General features: G+C 50.4%; 1 protein-coding gene across 1 annotated transcript in view; it reads left to right on the plus strand.

The window, feature by feature from the left end:
• Positions 1-3,844: 3,844 nt before the first annotated feature.
• Positions 3,845-19,211, plus strand: part of SORCS3 (sortilin related VPS10 domain containing receptor 3) — a 449,042-nt gene continuing 433,675 nt past the window's right edge. The window contains exon 1 of the mRNA XM_081158097.1: positions 3,845-4,530. Coding sequence (XP_081014223.1) covers positions 3,904-4,530 — 627 coding nt within the window. The 5' untranslated portion in view covers positions 3,845-3,903. The remainder of the gene's footprint in view (positions 4,531-19,211) is intronic.

Consider the following 19,211-nt stretch of genomic DNA (forward strand, 5'->3'; position numbering starts at 1 on the left):
AGTGGTAGGAAGACCTGATTTCAGTGGCCTTGTGACTGCTTTTATCTGCATTTCAGGTTTTATTTTCTAATCGTTTGCCTCTGTAGAAATTCAGAGAGTTACAATGTGCACTGTTGTTTTGATGTTAATCAATTAATTAATTTCCTATTCAGTTCTAAAAAGCATGTGAAGTGGCTTATCAACAATGCACAGATACAGTGAGACCAAAGAGTATCAAACAATAAAACACAGCATTTGGTAAAAGGGGAGCAGAGGATATAGATCTTGTTCTGGGCCCTTTAGAGCAAGTGAGCCCGGTACTCAGCTTGACCTTCAGGACAAGAGGAGACAAAATGAGGGGGCAAAAGCACTTTAAGAAATGGCGTCGGTTTCACAGGAGACACCCGCTTTTTCCCGGATCTAAATTTTACGTGGAATTTGTCTTTAAATCCTCATATAAGGAGTGCTGAACGTGTTCTAAATATGAGAAATAGGCATAAATGAAGTGTTGATCTGTGCCAGCTCTGGGTGCTGACGGCAAGGTATCTCAGATTATTCGGGGGTTGTCAGAGTGAGGGTGTGTGTGCGAATTTGTGATGTCACAGAGAACAGTTTCCCAAAGTGTTATTTCACTGTGATAGTTAAAAAACACCACCACCCTGAAAGCGGTCATATTAGGGTGACATTTAGTGTAATCTCAGGAGTAACTTGTAGTATACAGTCTGCTTTCTCTGTTTTTCTGTAACAGAGAGGAAACCTGGAGGGAAAGTGCATTCTCAGTGAGGCCGTTTTTGCTCTCCCCGTTGGGACTGGTGAGGGCTAAGCCCAGCTATCAGCCTGCCTTTCCCAGCTGAAGCAGGCATTATGCCAGCAGAGGAAAGGGGAGCCCAATACAGCCCTCACCCTCGCTTTTAAATTCCGAACAGGTGCTGTACAGCTCCCATCTTATAGCAGGAAGGAAGACAAAGAAATTGGTGGCGATGGCGGTGGTGATAATGCACATGGTGTCAGGTACTGTGGGATGCTGAGGACAGGCTTCACGGAAGAGCTGGCATTTAAAACATACCCTGTTGGAAATTGTGGCAGAGGGCAGAGGAACTCGGTAAGAAAGTCCATGGAGGTGAGGCAGTGCATGGAGGCTTGGACACTGTTCCAAGAAATTTGGACGTGTTGGTCATGAATTTTGAGAAGGGCAATCCATGACATAATCCTTTCTACATTTTAAGAGGCCGTTTCTGCCAACAGTATGGAGCTGTGCTGTCTAAAACAATAGCCACGAGTCACGGCACCACGTAGACCAAGGGAGACGGTTCCAGATTGGACATGTTTACAAATGCAGGAAGTGAAGTGGAGGCTGTTGGGGGCTGTCTCTGGAAGCCCTTGGGTGGTATTTGTTGGGGGGAGGGCTTTGATGAGTCACCTACAGGCAAGTGTCAGATTGTAAAAAGTCCAGGAGAGAGAGGCTGGTGAGGAAGGGCAGACTGCAGGTGTAGGGGAGAGCGCTTGCAGGGGAGAAGGGGTTTGGGCAGTAGAGAAGGCTGGTGGGGACTGGGGGGCTGGGGAGGGGCAGGCAGTTTTGGGCAAAGGAGAGAGAGACTGAAGATACAAAGAGGAGGTGATAACTGATGGAGCAAGGCCCAGAGGACGAGTCGGTGCAGGAGACCTGAAAATGTACCCATGAGATTCTTTTATCCATTTTTTTTCCCAACCAAATACTTAATAGCCACATCTCTGCAAGTCCAGGATGCAAGCTTTCCACAGGCTCTGTCCGGGCTGGGGCTCCTTCAGATGGGAGAGAGCTAGGGGAGACCTCAGCCTTGCTCTTGAGAACACTGCCCTCCTTGGGGGGGACTTCAGAGAGCTTCGGGGTGCTCTGAGGGCCTGGGGTTTGGAAGGCCGCACCCTCCTGGGTGTATGAGCCTGGGGCCCTGGAGGTCTGCTGGGCAGCCCAGTTCCCCTAAACCCTGCCACCGACGAGCTCCGCGCAGGGCCCAGGCAGAGAAGCCGCGCATCCCTCGGGAGCCCACAGGCGGCTGCCGGGCTGCAGCGCGGAGCTTTCCCCGGCAGGGGCGCTGGGCACCCGCGGGTGGCGCGCCCCGACCCTGCGCGCCCGGGCCTTCCCCGCAGAACTTTTCCCGCGGCGGCCCCTCGCCGGGCTCTTTGGAAACCCAAAGCGGCCAGGAACCGCCTCCACTTCAACTCTCCCCCCCAGTCCCTTACCCCTCCCCTTTCTCTACAGGCCCCCGCGTTCCCTTCCGCCCGGAGGCCGTCCAGCTCTCCAAGCCCCCTCCCCAAACCCGGCTCCTGCCTCACAATAACCCCTCCTCCAGCCCCACGCGTCCCGGAGACCTTTCCAACCCCTAGAAATCAGGAGCTTCTGGGAGGCGCCGGCTGAACTGCCAGTCCTGGGGTCTACACACCACGTCTCGAGGTCGCCCTGGAATTTAGCTCCCGTCTCTCCAGCGCACCCCGCCTCCTTCCTACAGGGCCCGAAGGGGCCCAGCGACGCTTCTGCAGGGGGCGCGGGAGGGCCGCATCCTCTAAGGGGCGGCGGGCACTCTGAAAGAACAACCTCGGCGCGATCTCCCCGGGGCGTGCGTGTGTGTGTGTGTGTGTGTGTGTGTGTGTGTGTGTGTATTTGAGGGGGGGGGTCCTGGATCCTTTCTACCGCTGGGGGTCCCAGGCCGGGGGGCCTATGAATCGGCTGGCAGCCCCCTGACGCCACCGCCGGACCCTCCCAGCTCTCTCCCCTCGCCTCCTCCAGGCTTAAGCCAGGCTGCACCCTACAACCGCGGGCGGTGGGAGACCATGGGCGCTCCGGGCGCCAGGAGGAGGGGGCTGTCCTGAGCGCCTGCCTTGCTCTCAGTCTAGCCTTTCTGACGACTCACAGGCTCATAAAAATGCAAAAGCAGCCGGTGCCTGATCCGCGCCTGCCCACAGCCCCAGCGCCCTCCACCCCCCCATCGCTCGCACTAACACGCACACGTGAGCGTGCAAATGCACACGCACAGAGACGAGGACCTCCGCACTCCCAGGCAGCTCCAGCTCAGCGAGGTACCCCCACCCAGGGGCGCCCGCCCGCCAGCCTCCGGCGCACTGCAAGCCTCACCCTCGCCCGCCTGCGCGCACGCAAGCTCGCCGGAGCCGCGTCCTGCGCCCCCGCCCGGGCGGGGGGTGCGGGCTGCGAGGGGCGGGGGGCAGCGGGCGGGGCGGGCCGGGGAGCGGGGAGCGGAGTCCCGGGTCCATCCCGCGCTCAGCTTCCTAGTGCTGTCTCCCCACGCGCAGGTTCTGGCTGGGCCCCCCCTTGGCTCCCGAACCCGAACAGTTGGCGCTGAAAACACTTTCCTCCTGCCCCTCCCCTGAGACCCATTCTGCCCGCCCTGCGTGCCATCTCCCCCCACCCAGCAGGCCCGAAGAGTAACCCCGAAAGCGGCGAGAAGCGTCTCCCAACTCCTCCCGGGGAGCAGGTCGGAGGCTGGATTTCCCAAAGACTCTGGATTGGGGTCTGTCACCAGCCCCTCCTCCTGGATCTGGCTTGATTTTCGTATTTTAAAAGAGGCTTTCCTCATTACCTCTGAACACTCCTTTTTACCAAAATTTCTCTTGGACCTCCGTGGGGAAGATTTGGGGGATCTTCTTTATAGGGAGGGGAAAAAAAGCACCGAAGGGCATTTATTAATTTTTCCCGGGTTTGGAATCACCCTCTGGACAAGAGAGCAAGCGACCAAGAGCGAGGAGGGAAGAGTGGAGAGGACCCAGGAGGCGCGCCAGCCCGAGCCACCTCCTTCCCGGCCGCCCCCTCCCCACTCCCCCGACACACACTCTCGCCGGCTTGCTCGCTGGCACACGCACACCCCGCGCCCGGACCCGCACCTCGGCAGGCGCCACACACTCGGCGGCCGGAGCCTCGGCAGCCGCAGCGGGATGGAGGCGGCGCGCACGGAGCGCCCCGCAGGCTGGCCCGGGGCGCCCCTTGCCCGGACGGGGCTCCTGCTCCTGTCGACGTGGGTCCTGGCGGGCGCCGAGATCACCTGGGGCTCCACAGGCGGCCCCGGGCGCCCCGCGGCCCCGGCTGCGCGGCCCCCGGCGCTGCCGCCTCTCCTGCCGCGGGCAGGGGCCAGCCGGTGGCCGGAGGACCCGGCGACAGCGCGGAGAGGCGCCGCACCGGGGCGCCGGCCCGGGCCGGAGCCGCTGCTCCAGCCAGGGGGTGGCAGCGGCGGAAATGAGCAGGGAGCAGCCGGGCGACTGTCGCTGGCAGGTGCACGGTGGGGACAGGGCATCCCTGCTTCTGGCAAACCCGGCGGCTTGAGGAGGCGTCGCCGAGCGCAGCTCCCCAGCGCCCTGGAGCGCGGGGACGCCCGGGCCCCTGCCTCGTCCGAAGGCTCCAGAGGAAGCCGTCCTCTGGCCAAGGGTCTCCGGGAGGAGGCGAAGGCTTCGCGGGCCGGGGGGGTGGCGGCCGAAGAGCTCCGGCTGCCCAGCACCTCGTTCGCACTGACCGGGGACTCGGCCCACAACCAAGCCATGGTGCACTGGTCCGGACACAACAGCAGCGTGAGTACCCCCGCGGGCAGAGGCTCTCCCCGTCGCCCCACAGTGAGAATGGGGGGCAGGAACGAGGGGCGGATAGTTACTCGGGGGGGGGGGCACCATGACTTTTAGAGAGAACAGGTTCGCCCAGCTTCCCCCACGCCCCCAACAGGTTAGTGGAGTTTGTTGGAAGATGGTGTGTGTGTGTTTGTTGGTGACCCGAGGACTGGGGCCGGAGGGGAGCGGAGGAAGGGGCTTCAGGACGAGCAGAGGAGGGAGCTGTGGCCACTTTCCGTGCTGCTCGCCTTGGAGAGTCAGTTTTCCTGTCGGGCGGTTGAATTCGTGCGTGAGGACGCTGACTGATTTGGGGAAGGAGCCTCTGGACAGACGGACAGATTCCCGCGGCTGCCAGGGCTTGCTCCCCCCTCTGCCCTCCAGTCGCTCCAGGGGGCCCGGGAGGGAGATGGTACCATCAGGCTCCCCGCGCCTGCCCGCCCGAGGGCCTGGCTCCCCGCGCCCGGCCCACTGCCGCCCAGCGCCGGCGGGAAACGGGCCAAGCCGACCCAAGCCCGGCCTCCAGGGGACACCGCTTCCCCCCTCAACGCCGGGGCCGCTGCCCTGGAATGCTCGCGGAGAGGCGGCAGAAAGTTCAAAGCGGGAAGTGGAATTCAGCGCCCGCTCCGCGCCCTGCCCTCACCCACGCGCAGGCACGCCCGCGTCGCTGAGCAGAACTCGCCTCGACGGCTCCGTCCTGCGCTGCCACCGGCTCCCCGAGCGGAGTTTGGCCCGGTGCTTTCAGCCCGCCTCTCCACCTCCGCTCCGCCGCCGGTTCCCCGGGAAGCGGCTGCATCGGGAGGTGGCGCCCTCGAGCCCGCCGCTGCGGCTCCGAGCCCGTGATCCGCGCCGGGCTCCGGGCGCCCCCTGCCCCGCGGCCGCCGCAGCCCGCGGCCGAGCGCGCCCGCCCGGAGGGCCCCTCCCCACCCACCTCGCCGCGCCCGGCGCCGTCAGCAGCGCCCAGGAGCGGCCTCCCGAGGTCCACCCCACTCCCCTCACTCCCGCCGCCGCCGCTTGAGCCGGTCCCACAAAAACCCTCTCTTCCCTGGCTCTCGGGATCAGACGGGGCCCGGCGCTGGGCAGGAGGATGATGGGTGTCCGCGCGGGCAGCTCCGGGGCTCGTTCCCTGGGAAAGCACCGCCCTCCCCTCTTTGTGGATCTCTTCATGACGGGCAGGAAAGATTTCCCTGGGAAAATTTCGCCTTATTTAAACGGGGCCTGGCTGAGGGGTGTCACGGGGGTGACAGGCGAAGAACTGGAAAGCTGGGAGTCTGCAGAGCGCGGCGCCTCTGCCCGCCTGAGTGCAGATTCCCTGCTGCTTAGTGACGCGCAGCGCGGGGCGGCCCGGCCTGGGACGCGGGCGCTGCGTGGGAAGGACCTGGGCAGTCCAGCTGCCCGGCAGCCAGCCCGGTGGCTGCTTCATCGAAGACCCCCGTAGCTTTGGGGTGTGCCACTCTGGGCGCTGGGGGTGCGCAACCTGTGGTTTTGCAGGGATGGGTGATTTACAAGTTCCCAGGGGTGTGTGTGTGTGTGTGTGTGTGTGTGTGTGTGTGTGTGTGTGTGTTCCTGTGTTCTCACTGGGTGAAAAGGGTGGTCAGGATGCCTTGAAGTAAATGTGTCCTAGGAGGAGCAGGTGATGTCCTCAGGTATCTGTGACTTTATTAGGGATTAGGGATACAGTCAGCTCAGTCAGCCTGAAGGGCTTTTCTTGCACCTCTGCTTTTATTTTAAGGACCCTTTTTTTGGGGGGGTGGATGGGTGTGTGTGTGTGCATGTTGACAAAGCCCCTGAAGATGGGACTTGAGAGAACTCGTTTTGTAAATAGTGGTTAACTGAGCACAGCCTTCTCCGCCCACCTCCCACGCAGTTGTGCAGCAGAGGAAGGGAGGGGGCCAGTCTTGCCCAGTGCTCCCTGGGGAAATGGCTCTTCCGTTAAAAGAGGGCCAGAAGGGCCTGGGCAATGGACCAGTTGGCTTTGGAGTCCAAGTAACAGTGATGAGACAGTCCCCCAGGGGTTTATTGATTGTGCTGGTGGCGTGTCTTACTGTTCAAGCAAAGGACAGGGTAGCACAGATGGGTGCAGGGACCCCATGGTGTCCTCTTTCTCTGGCCCAAGAAGGGCTGTCTCTTTAGCTCCTGGGCCGGACCTGCGTCTTTTGACCACACTCTGTGTGCAATACCAGGGAGAAGGGCTTTGTTGAGTATTGGGTCTGTGATGCTCTGAGGGAAGACCAGGACACAGGTTAACATGGCCCTGTCTTTGAGAGACTTTAAAAAAACAACTCTGGGGGAGTTGGGAAACCAATTTCTGCTGCTTTACCCAGTTGGGTTCTTTCTCCCTTCTCCCTATCCTGAGGGCAATAAAAGAAGATCCTCTAAATAAAATCCAGGTGATGACTGATGGGGTGATGGACCTCCTGAAAGGTCCCTTCATCATTGGTTTCAAAGTGGAGAGAGATGGCTCCAAGGCAGACAACTTGGGTCCTAGCATAACGCTCTTTTGACATCAAAGAGAATTCCATCTTCCCTTCTGACTTCAGAATGTTAAACATGTCCCGCTCTGGGAAGGCCACCAGGTAAATTAACACGCTCTCCTTAAAAAGTGCCTTTAGTGGACCTCATTACTTGAAACAAGTTCCTTTTTGGGGAGTTTTCAGTCGCCCCATATAACTGGAAATTGAACCAGTCTGACAGTTTGCAGTCAGGCATGTAGACGTGGACATGCAAGGCAAGGACCTCCACCCCACCCCATGTGTCCAGCTTGTGCCCAGGGGCTCAGGGGACAGAAGGATGTTCTTGTCTCAGGCTTGGAACATGTATTCACTTTGGTCCCAGGAGTGGGAAGGGATGGCTTGGCGGGGGTGGGTGGGGGTGAGTGGGGGGTGGGATGGGGGGGGTGGAGCAAGGAGGAGGTGCCCAGCAGGCTTGAGCCAGAAGGCATCAGGAGGGAAGGGAGTCTCAGTCCTCCGGCTGCCTGTTCTTGCCCTGAGAGTGTTCTGGGGGAGAGGTGAGTGGACTTGAACTTGGAGCCTGAGTAATTTGCCATTCATTCTTTCTGGTTGTCTCCAGCTGGGATCCTGGTGATTAATGGGTTAGAGAGTGTTTCACAAACACCCAGAGAGAGCCCGGTCTCTGTAGTTTACAGGGGAACAGAGAAGCATCATTCTGCCCTTTTCCCAAAAATGAAGGAAGACACCTCCCTGCTTGGTCAGTGAGTTGGCAAACATGGAGAGTTGTGAAGGCAGCTGCCCACTTTCCATGCCCCCTCGTTCCGGGGTAACCCTTGACCCTTATTGAGGTGGCAGTGCTGCCCCTCTTTAGATGGATCCCCATTCCTTTCCAGCAGCTCACTCCCAGAGGCCTTGGTTTGCAGGCTGCTGCTCCTGCAGTGTGTCTGGTCGGAATGACTTGCCAGATAGTTTTCAGTCAATCTGCCCAACACTGCGGCTTGGTGAAGAGAGATGGGAGATGCTGATAATTCCAGGTCCCTAAGAGAAATCTTCCCTGAGCACGCTAGGAGGTGGGGACACACAGATTCTCCCAGGCAAGATTTCATACCCTTAACTAATTCAGCTGAACTGTGTTCTAAAATATTTACTCCTAATGTGCAAAATAGTGACAGATTTGATCCGAGTAATTGTATTTCACTCACTGGAGCATCTAATTGTGGCTCCCAAACAGATTTTTCAAATAGCTTTTGGCTGGATTGTCTAGCCTTCATTGTCCCTGCTCACAGTCCCCGTGTCATAATTTCTTAATGCATTTTGCCTTCTCGGAGGCTTAATAAAGAAACCTGCCACAGAAGCCGTTCTTCGAGGGTTTGCCAAAAAGAATCTGTTTTTAATTAATATTACAGGGGAGCCATCTCGGTGGAGATGTAGCTGGGAAAGGCAGAAAGCACTAATTGCTCCTGGTCACTGTTGGCCTGGGGGAGGGAGGGAAGAGGAGGGGCCAACCCAGGCTATTTGTCTGCTCTGGGCTTCCTCTGATGTCTGGGTTACAGAGTGTTATTTGCTTTTCAGATCCTGCAGTGATTTCCAAGGTGAGCAGAAGTTGTAAACTCCCTAATTGGGAGGCCTGATTGAGTAACTGCAGAAATGCAGTGGCTGGAGCTTGCTTTGGAGTTGACAAGGAAGGAACGCCAGGAAGTGGCTTCTCCAATATTGTGTTGGATTTAAAGGAGGGGGAGGGGTTGTAGCTCCAGTGGTTGGAAGGCTCAGAGGGCAGAACTGCTTTTCCCTCGGGCTGTGTCCATCTATTATTATAACAGAGAATTTAGGAACTGGATGATCTGTGGGCCCTCAGTCATCTCAGAGGAGCAGAGATGGGCAGCGTAGCCAGATGGGCTGAGACAGGACTGCATGTCTGAAGGCCAGTCCAAGGCTAGGACTACCTGAGGCCTGGCGCTTTGACTCACCTGTTGATCTCCTGCTTCCTTTGGCTGCCTTGAGACACTCACAGGGAAAAAAGTCAAAGGATGGTTTTTCAGCAAGCTTAGGAGAAAAGAGACCTGGAGCAAGAGGAAGCAAAAAATAGAATGCTAGTGCCCGGTGGGCCACTTGGAGTCATCGGAACTGGCGCTATGGGGTGAATGGATTTGGCTGACCATACTTGCGCCCCTTTGAACTGGTGGGTGATAGATTTTGCTGGCAGTGAGTAGAGATAAGAGAGCTCTGCCTTACGTGGCATAGGTGCTCGGGCATGATTGACCATGTAGAGTGATAGTCCCACGTCTCATCTAGCAGAGGCTAGGAAGGGATTGGAAATCTTCACCCTTTGGGACATCGGTGATTTCTCAGCTGCTCATAACTTGATAGCAGTATGTCCACATTCTAGCTAGAGTACCTTTAGCCTTTTATTTTTTATTATTTTATTTTATTTTAATTTATTTTAATCTTCATCCGAGGTTATTTTTTCCATTGGAGGGAAAGGAAGAGCGAAAAAGAGAGAGGGGTGGAAGAGAGAGAGACAGGGAAACATCTATGTGAGAGAAACACATCGATTGGTTGCCTCTTGACCAGGCCAGGGATTGAGCCTACAACTGAGATATATGCCCTTGACTAGAATTGAACCTGAGACCCTTCAGTCCTTGGGCCGATGTTCTAGCCACTAAGCCAAACTGGCTCGGGCTACGTTGGCCTTTTTGATTCAAAGCTAAAGTCCCTTAGCTTGGTATTCAAGGCCCCTCACTGTGAATGTTCTGGGTCTGTTTCTCTAACTTCGTATTTACTATTCCCTGGTTGATTCCTTCACACTAGCCAAGGCAGCCCCTTCATTGTGCCAAGACCCCTCTTGACTCCAAGCCTTAGATCTTGAGGTCTTGCTCTATTGAAATGTACCCATTTTTCATAGCACAGTTCAAGATCCAAACACAACACCTCTATGGAACTTTCCTTAGAGTCATTTATTTTCCCTTCTCCTAAGTGCTAATAGAATTTACAGACTGCCTTAGCTTTGGGGGAGGACAGTCTAACACTGTCTCTTAATAGCATTGAATTTATACACCTGGTTTATCATTTCATATAGGAATTTTTACATAAGATTTAGAGGCATCTCTACCCCACTTAGTAAGAGAGAAATAGGGACTAGTCAGCAATCCTGGCTTCTTCCTCATGTACAGATGGACTCACCTAAAATATTCAACCCTTTGCTAAGTGTTTCCTTTGTATGTGGCAGTGTTCTGGGCACAGGGGCTGGTAGGGGCGTGATGGAGGGAGAAGACAAATGAAAATAAGACAGTGTTCACCTCAAGGTCCAATATGCTTTGGATATGAGACTGTTCTTCTATAAAATTATATAACACATGACAACAAGACAGATGCCACAGGGTGATATGTGGTTAATTGTCAAGTGATCGTTTCAGCCTATGAGCTCAGAGGAGAGAGGATCACTGTGGGAGATACTACAGGCATCTTAGACTCACAGAATGTCAAGGCTGGACATGCACTTGGAAATTGTCTCCATCAAATCACTCAGTACGGAGATGAGGGATATGAAGCTCAGACAGAAACATGGCACCCTACAGCTTGGACTCCCTACTGGTCTTCCTCTTAGTGTAGCTGTCCTCTACTCACTCCTGGTTTTCTCCTTTCTCCTTGTGTTTACTGACTATCTTCCTGACAAGAGTCTTTATGCATTTCACTCAGGTGAGATAGAGTGTTGCCCATTTTATAGGTAGGATAGACTGAGGCCTAGGATGAGTGTATATGAGGCTAGCCAGAGAGGCTTAGAAATAGATTCTCCCTCTTGTTCCTGGGCTGTGCGCTATGGCCCTGCTGCCCACCCACCCTGGCCCACCCACCACTGTAGCTGCAGACAATAAACACTAAGCTTGTTAATGCTGGACAGTCTGTATCTTCCTAATGGTTGTTAATGAGGGCTTCTTGTGAGTCACCACATTATTAGCATTAGCGAGTGAATCAAGCCTGGTTGCATCATCAGGAACATTTTGCTCATTTATTTTGATCAGTATAGTTTGGGTTTAATTATTTATGGAAATGCTGTTCTTCATAGTATATTAATAAATGTGCTATAGTAAATTTTAAAAAAGTAATTGGATACCTTTTTCAACCCTTCACTCAATGAAATCCTGGCAAAATGTTCAATTTATTAGTTGTGGATTAGTGTAATCTTTAATCTGGTTCTAACTATCTGATTCTGATCATTTCTATCACAAATTCTGAGTATGAGTTTCAAGGAGCCAGGTCCCCAGCCATTCATTCCTCTATCTCATTCACTGTGTATCTCAGGACCACACAGAAGGCAGATATCAAAACCACTCATCTGACTGAGGCCACGGAGTACGGGAGGTGGTTGAAATGAGCATCTCACTGAGAACTGGCATCTAGCCAAGGCTGTGCCATCAGCTCCCTGCAAAACTTCAGGCAAGTCCCTCCTTTCTGTACTTCAACATTTCTATCTGAAAATGAAGGGAAAGCCCCTTCCAATATAAAAATAAAAACTAAACCAACCAAAAGTATCTGAAGGGCTTACTTCAGGTCAAGCACTTCTTTTAAGCACTTTGCTATGTGCATCTTATTAAATCCTTACAACAGCCCAATGTGAGAGGTACTATTATCATCACCCCATTTTTATAGATGAAAAAATAGCCAACAAGGGTGACAATTTGCCTGATGTCACACAACTATTAAGAGATAGAGGCAGCATTCAAACCCAGGCAGCTGGCTCCAGAACCCATGCTGCTGTTTACTATATGGTCTTGTTTCTTACCCCTGGTAAATGCATTCCTAATCAATCCTAAAGAGGACTGTATGCGTGATGAGAACCCTCCACAAGTATGAATTCACAAGAAGTCATATCATCATACCCAGGCTAAAGAATCCCAAATCCACAATCTAATAGGATCCTTGATTATCCTATATAGCTCTATTTCTAGCTTTTCTCCTAAGCTAGGTTCTCTTCCAGTGTGTACCAAGTAACTGGGCACAATTTTACTGACCCACAGCACTGAATGACTGGCCTCACCATGCTCCAGGTCCCTCTCATCTCAATCCAGCAGGGATGGTTTCTTCTGCTCCCTATCAAGGACTTAATAGTAGAGAGCTACTTGTGCAATCCTGAAGTTCTTAGATGCCAAGCCACTCTTCATCTCTCTGGATACCTTTTTCAACCCTTCACTCAATGAAATCCTGGCAAAATGTTCAATTTATTAGTTGTGGATTAGTGTAATCTTTAATCTGGTTCTAACTATCTGATTCTGATCATTTCTATCACAAATTCTGAGTATGAGTTTCAAGGAGCCAGGTCCCCAGCCATTCATTCCTCTATCTCATTCACTGTGTATCTCAGGACCACACAGAAGGCAGATATCAAAACCACTCATCTGAGAGATGAAGAGTGGCTTGGGCATCCATGATGACATCTCACAGCGAATCATGGAAGGCTTCTTGAAGAAAGTGAGTGAAATGTGTAGCTTTAGGAGAACAGGAGAACTGGGCTGATGGGCTGGTTGGTAAGCAGAGCTATAGTGCCCAAGACTCACCTACACCAAGGTCATGGGATGGGCCTGATGGTCTAAGTTTTCTTCTCCTCTTGATCTCCTAGCCTTGCTTTGTACCTGATGCAAAATGGGGATACCCATGGCTGGAACTATCTGTAGAATACTTGCATCCTTTTGTCCAGAATTACTAGACTGGCCAAACTATTAATATTGTGTAGTGATTGATACCCATCGAGTTATAGGCTTGAATTCCCTTTTTGCCTGCACCCTATGCACCAAAAATGGAGCCTAAGGTTCCTACACAGACACTTGAGGGAGTGTTGTCCTGGGAAAGACGTGAAAAGAAATAGGGTGAAATAATAGATGAATGCTGCGTGAGGAATTGTCCCAAAGGGGAGAAGAGCAGCAGCAGCGCGCAGGTACATCGTGTGAGGGGTCCTTTGGAGACCCATAGATGAATAATTGATAGGCAGCAAAGCAGTTGAGTCCTGGGGGTTGGTCATTCAGCCTCTTCTTGCAGAAAAAAGGAAATGGATGCTTTGCACTAATATTCTGCAGTCCATTCAACCCATAAATGACTCAACTGAGACTAGAAATAAATTCAGCCAGAAGTGATGCTCAGGCTTGGCTCTCCCATCTCTCCTGCATTTCCTGCCTTTGTGCCTCTCCCTTCCTTGTGCATGGTGGTCAGTCAATAGAAGCGTATTGAGTTGAATGACATAAGTACTTCCTTAAATATTCAGACTGCCTGAGTGAAGAGTGAGTGTTTTGGGGATGGGGACGGGTCTGGCCTCTGGCTGCCTCCAGGCCTGGGGTCTGCACCCCTGGGACACCACAGTTGTCTGCTCTGGTTCTCAGGTCCTGCATGCCTGACTCAGTACTCTCATAGTCTTTTGGCATCTATGGTGAGGTAGGCAGTTTCTTTTCCAGATGGCTAGAATCAGGTTAAAGATTACGCTGATGCATAAGAAATAAACTTTTTCTTTTTAAAATCTGTTCTCAGTGGGAGATAGAGAATAATTACTGAGGTGAACATTTTTTCAGGGCTAGAAAAGTAGCTCAAGTTGCCATATCCAAATGTGGTTACACGTGGTGGGGAAGCTTGTCTACAATAGGAGCTTTGAGACCATTAAGCAAGATGCAGAGAAACTTGTCTTCCAGGGTCGTGATGTAGAGGAAGGGTATCTTTAGAGGTGAAAGACTTGTTCATATCACTGGGTTTCTTTCAGTGTCAGTCGTGCTTGCAAGCAAACTTTTGATTGGAAGATTTCTCACAACTCTGAAATGTCTTTCTGTTATGAGGTACCCAAGCAACAGTGACTTTGAACAGGTCTCTGAGCCTTAATTTCATTGTCTGTAAAATGGGGATAATACTGGCTTGTAGGGTTGTTGTGAATCTTAGAGATAACTTATACACATAAAGGATCTAGCATAGTAGGCTATTCTATTGGTTAAGAATGGTAGTTCTTGCCCTGCCAGGCGTGGCTCAGCGGTTGAGCATTGACCTAGCATCCAGGGGATCGGGTTTCGATCCCTGGTCAGGGTACATGCCCGGGGTTGCAGGCTTGATCCTCAGTCGGGGGCGTGCAGGAGGCAGCCCATCAATGAGGACTCTCTCATCATTGATGTTTCTCTCTCTCTCTCTCTCTCCCCCTCTCCTTTCCCCTCTCTGAAATCAATAAAGATATATTAAAAAAAAAAGTTCTCATTATCTGCCTAGGCAAGAAGTGGGGCAGGTTGAATGTGTAGCCATTTGTAGCAGATAAAAATGGTACCCTGCCCATGTCCCCTTGACCCTTACCCTTTCTCTACATGTTTGCCTGACTTCTAACCACCAGCACCAAGGCCTGTTTGCCCACTGATCATGCAAGGCATAGGCTGAAAGTGTCAGAAGTTAATTCCCATCCAGGAGTAGGGGACAGCCACCTAGCAATGACTAGTAGAAATTGTATAAATACCTCAGCTCTCTTGCCCTTTGGGATGGGATAACTCTGAGGCTGGTTTTCTACACTGTCTTCCAGAGTCTCCAGTGGGATTAAGCCCAAATTGCCTACCATGATAACCTGCTTACTTTATGGGCAGCCCTCCGGTTCCTCTCCCACTTCCCTACACCCCTATCAGTATTTCTTGGGATCACCTCCCAAAAAAACTACTTGAATTCAAGTCTTTCCTTCAGGGTGTATATACATATACAAACATATCCTTCATAGTAAATGTCTTTATGTGTGTGTGTGCATATTTACATATGTATCTGTATATGTAAAGAGACTCCTTACTGTAAGGAGTTGGCTGACACTGCTATGGAGGCTGAGAAGTCCACAATTTGTAGTTGGCAAGCTGGAAACTCAATATTGCTGATGGTGTAGCTCTAGTTTGAGTCTGAGTCTGACGCAGGAGAAGACCAATGTCCCAGCTTGAAGACAGTCATATAGAAAGGAAGAATTATTTCTTACTCAGCCTTTTGTTCTAGTCACGCCTTCAATGGGTTGGATGAGGTCCCTCCACATTGGGTAACCTTTACTCAGCCTACTGATGCAAATATTAATCTCATCCAGAAATAGCCTTATGGACACACCTAGAATGATGCTGGACCAAATGTCTGGGCACCCTATGGCCCAACCAAGTGGACACATAAAATTAACCATCACACCAAGTCAGGAATTTGCCTTCTATATTTTAAAAATTTTTATTTATTGAAGAGAGATATATAGAGAGAGAAACATCAATTTGTTGTTCCACTAATTTATGCATTCATTGGTTGATTCTTGTATGTACCCTGACTGGAGATCGATCCCACAACCTTGTCATATCTGGATGATGCTCAACCAACTGAGCTACCCAGCCAGGGCCAGAGTTTCCCTCATATTTAAAAATAAAAAATCCTGCTTAGGGCCATACCATGGTACGTATTGGGGATGGAGAAGGAGATGAAGTCACTGACCCTGGCTCTGAGAGGGTCCTCCTTTAGAGTGGCACCTTCCAGAAGAGAGGAGCCCAGTCCAGGGTTATATTGAGTGACAGAAACATGGTGTTGAGGCTTTGAGAAGGGGACACACACCTTCAAATCAGTCTTCACTGTCATTTCTCAGGGCTAAGGAGCCCCACCTCACCCCAGGGCATGTGCTTGGTTTTCACAGTACACAGAGGGTCCCTAAAATTTGGAACCTCTACCTGCTGGCAGGTGATCTCCTGACTAGGGATAGGGTGCAATTCCTGTTTTTCTTAGACTGTCAGGATTTTGGCAGGGAGCAGCTGAGCTTAGGGTTGGTGTCTTTCTAGGATGTCATTAGTGAAGGTGATCATGACAGGTTGGAAGGACTATGAGCCTGAGAGTTGGGATCTCTAGACTCGGGTTCCTGACTTACATGAACTGTCTTCAGCAAGTCACCCTTTCTTAGGTGTAGTGAATAAAGACCCTTCCAGGAATGGTAGCTTATATGTTTATGAATTAGATTTTAAAAAAATTGACGCATTAGTAAGGAGAGTGTCTTGAATGATGACAAAAAATGTGAACTGATTCAAGCATTCATACATCTGGTCTTATTCCAAGCATATGTGCATTCATTCATTCATTCATTCATTCATTCATTCATTCATTTATTTTTCTTTTCTTTTTTTTTTGCTTAATATGATGCTTATTTGAATTTTTAAAATTTTCTGGAATTCAATTTCTTTATCTATGAAATGAATGAGTTGTGTAAATTGGTGCAGGCTCATTTCACCATAAACTAGATGTGATATATGAGGTCAATCAGTTCTTTCTGTGTGAAACAGGGACAATCCTATTTGCTCCCATTATATCACAGTTAAATAAGGAGATACTGCACTTGGAAGCACTATGAACTCATGGTGTTGGTTCACCTTACCTCTCCTTTACTCCTTCCGCTGGGGGTCCTTCCACAACAGATTTGAGACCATGTACAACATCCACCTTCTTTTGCCTTCTCCCAGCACAAATGAGACACTTTCATTAGCACACATCCCCGGTGTTAAAAACCTTGAGATTCTTATTCCAGGAATGCTGTACAATGTATTTCAAGCCTCATGATTAAGCCTGTGTTGCTTGCTGAGGAGTGTGCTGAGCTTTGAGGTCAAATAGATTATCTCATGTTCTGACAGTTGCTCAGAATTCTGCCAAATTAGTTTGGGCTAAGATTCTTGTACAGCTTTTTGTTTTTTCTTTGAGTTTCTAATTGTTTTATCTTCCTCATAGACAGAAGAAACATCTGTTTTTCACCATAGAACTAAGATATTCCAATTTCATAATTGTATTGTTATTGAATATTCTAATTTGTACTGATTCCTTTGTAGGCCAGTGTCTCTGTTGTCATCTCAATATATCTATTTATCCCACTCCTAGGGTAGTGCCTCTGTTTCTTGGATTCCTTTTCTCTTACTGGGAGCTGATTTTCATTTTTCTGTGGCATATCCTCAAGTATTCTTTTCCAGAGAGTACATGGGAATGCTTATGTCTGTGTCCTGATAAAAATATTGGATTCCTTTTAACTCTCAAAAGATCCTGGCTTGGATGATAGATAAAATAGTCACCTAGGGGTTTAGCAATATCTTTTTTTTTTCATTCTTGGCATGTCTAAAATTTATTTTGCTCTCACATTGGCTTGATGGTTCATGTGGACATAGTATCCTAGGGTCAAAAACATTTTCCCTTGGATTTAGATTCCATGCTGGATTGTGTCATCTGCTGTTTTTCAGCAGCCTAATCGGATTCTAGCAGAGCATTTGAGCTGAGTGGTCCTCAGTTCCCTCAATGGGGGTCTTCAAGCCCTAACACTCAGTGTATTCTTGTTAAAGTCAACTTCCGTCCTAGCTGTGAAGATGGAATTTCACTTATTGGGGATGGGGGGTGAAATGTGGGGCCAGGGCTTTTCTTGGTCTTGACTGATTATTTAAAATACATTAGAGCTGATAAAATATTTAGCTTTTAAATAACAAGCTTAATATAGGGAACCGTGTTTTATTTATTAATGGCGATGGCAGGGAGATTGGTGGGAGTTGTGCTAAAGTGCACTGTTGTGATTTTGCAAACTATAGTAATTACTGTAATATTTTGTTGAATTATTAATATCTACTATGTCTGCAGGAACATAAGCTTCTGTAGCCGAATTCATTTCAAGATTGCCTTTCCCCCCTCCTGGTTTTGTTTTGTGTTTTCTTTCTTTCTTGTGCACATATGAATTTTTAAAGAAATGGAGCAGGGGGCGGAGCTGATTATATTGTGTGAAACACCGCTGTTGCACCCTGTAACCGAATATAGGCAGGTGGCGGTGGAGCACTGTTGTTCCTTGACGACCCCCTGCCTCAGCCAAGCCTGTCTGTGGTACCAGACTGACGGATGCTGAAAGAATCATGTCGAGGAAAGGCCTCATCGGCGTGTTTTTCACTAGGAGCTGAGATGAGGAGGGAAAATAGTAGGGAGGTGATGTGTGTACACATGTGGGTGCTATATGTGCATGCCTCTAAGCAGAGCTGATCTTACCTGCAGGTGGAGTTGGCAGGTGTTCAGGTATATGTACTGAAATGGTACCAGCTCCTTTATTAATAATTTTAACAACTATGACTTAGTGTCTATTATGTGCTCAAATGAGCTCAATGTGGATGCTGCTGCTGCTGTTGATGATGATGACAGCTTAGTCGTTGTATGAATGGGCTTGTTCAGCAATAGGGCTCTAGCTCCAAGCACAAGTATATATAAGAACATTCCTTTTGGTTGTGGTTAGGCCGAAATGGAACGATAAGCCTTCATATCACCATCTACCAGCTTTATGAAATGGCCCAAGTCAGTCAACACCTGAGACTCAAGTCTCCTCACCTGTGTAATAGTTGCAATGATCGAAGTGAAGTTACATATTTGAAAGGGCATCATAAATTCTAAAGTTACAGACATGTTTTAAATGATAGGAGAACTTGCTCAGACTTGTGGTGTGATTTCGAGGGGCGGCGGAGAGGATTCTCTGCTCAATTTCTTTTTCACCAGAAACTTCACAATTGGGGAGTCATTCCTTTAGGTTAAATGTTGTCCTCTCCAAGATTGTCTTAAAATAGAAATAATTTTAGAGCTGGAAAGAGCATGTAATGATCTAACCGCATCCTTCTCGAGATGTGGTACGTGTGGCCTAGAGAGGTTGTGGGGTGCCCCACTTCACCGAGACGGTGGAAGCTCCCACCCCACTGTCCATCTCCCTGACTCCTACTCCAGTGCTCCTTCCGCAGCACCCTGATTCTCTTCAGTTTTCCATTAAGTTCTATGCAGCCTAGGGCATTTTCTCCAAGTAGGGAGCCTTGGACAAAACGAATGATTAGATGACTTATGGGGTGACATGGGAGATGGGATGCTTTAGGTGGCAGAGTAGTGCTTGGGTCAGACGTACCTCAGTTTGGATCTCAGCCCTACCACTGACTAGCTATGCGACCTTGGGCAAGTTACTTTCTGAAACCCAGTTCTCTCTTTTATAAAATAGGGATTATACTCCCTGTTTTGCACAGCTGTTGTGAGGATTAAGGGAGCTTGAGATGCTTGGCAAGGTGCCTGTTCTGAGGTAGAAGATACTTGACAATGGGTAGGAAATGATTAGGTGATAAGAGGTTCTGAAGATTAGTTGGGTCTGCCTCCTAGTAGGTCTACCTCCTGCGAGCCATTTTCCCCTCACTGTGAGGGGGCATGTTTTTAGGG

Source organism: Miniopterus schreibersii, assembly GCF_964146895.1.
Source record: "Miniopterus schreibersii genome assembly, chromosome: 14".
NCBI classification, from domain to species: Eukaryota; Metazoa; Chordata; class Mammalia; order Chiroptera; family Miniopteridae; genus Miniopterus; species Miniopterus schreibersii.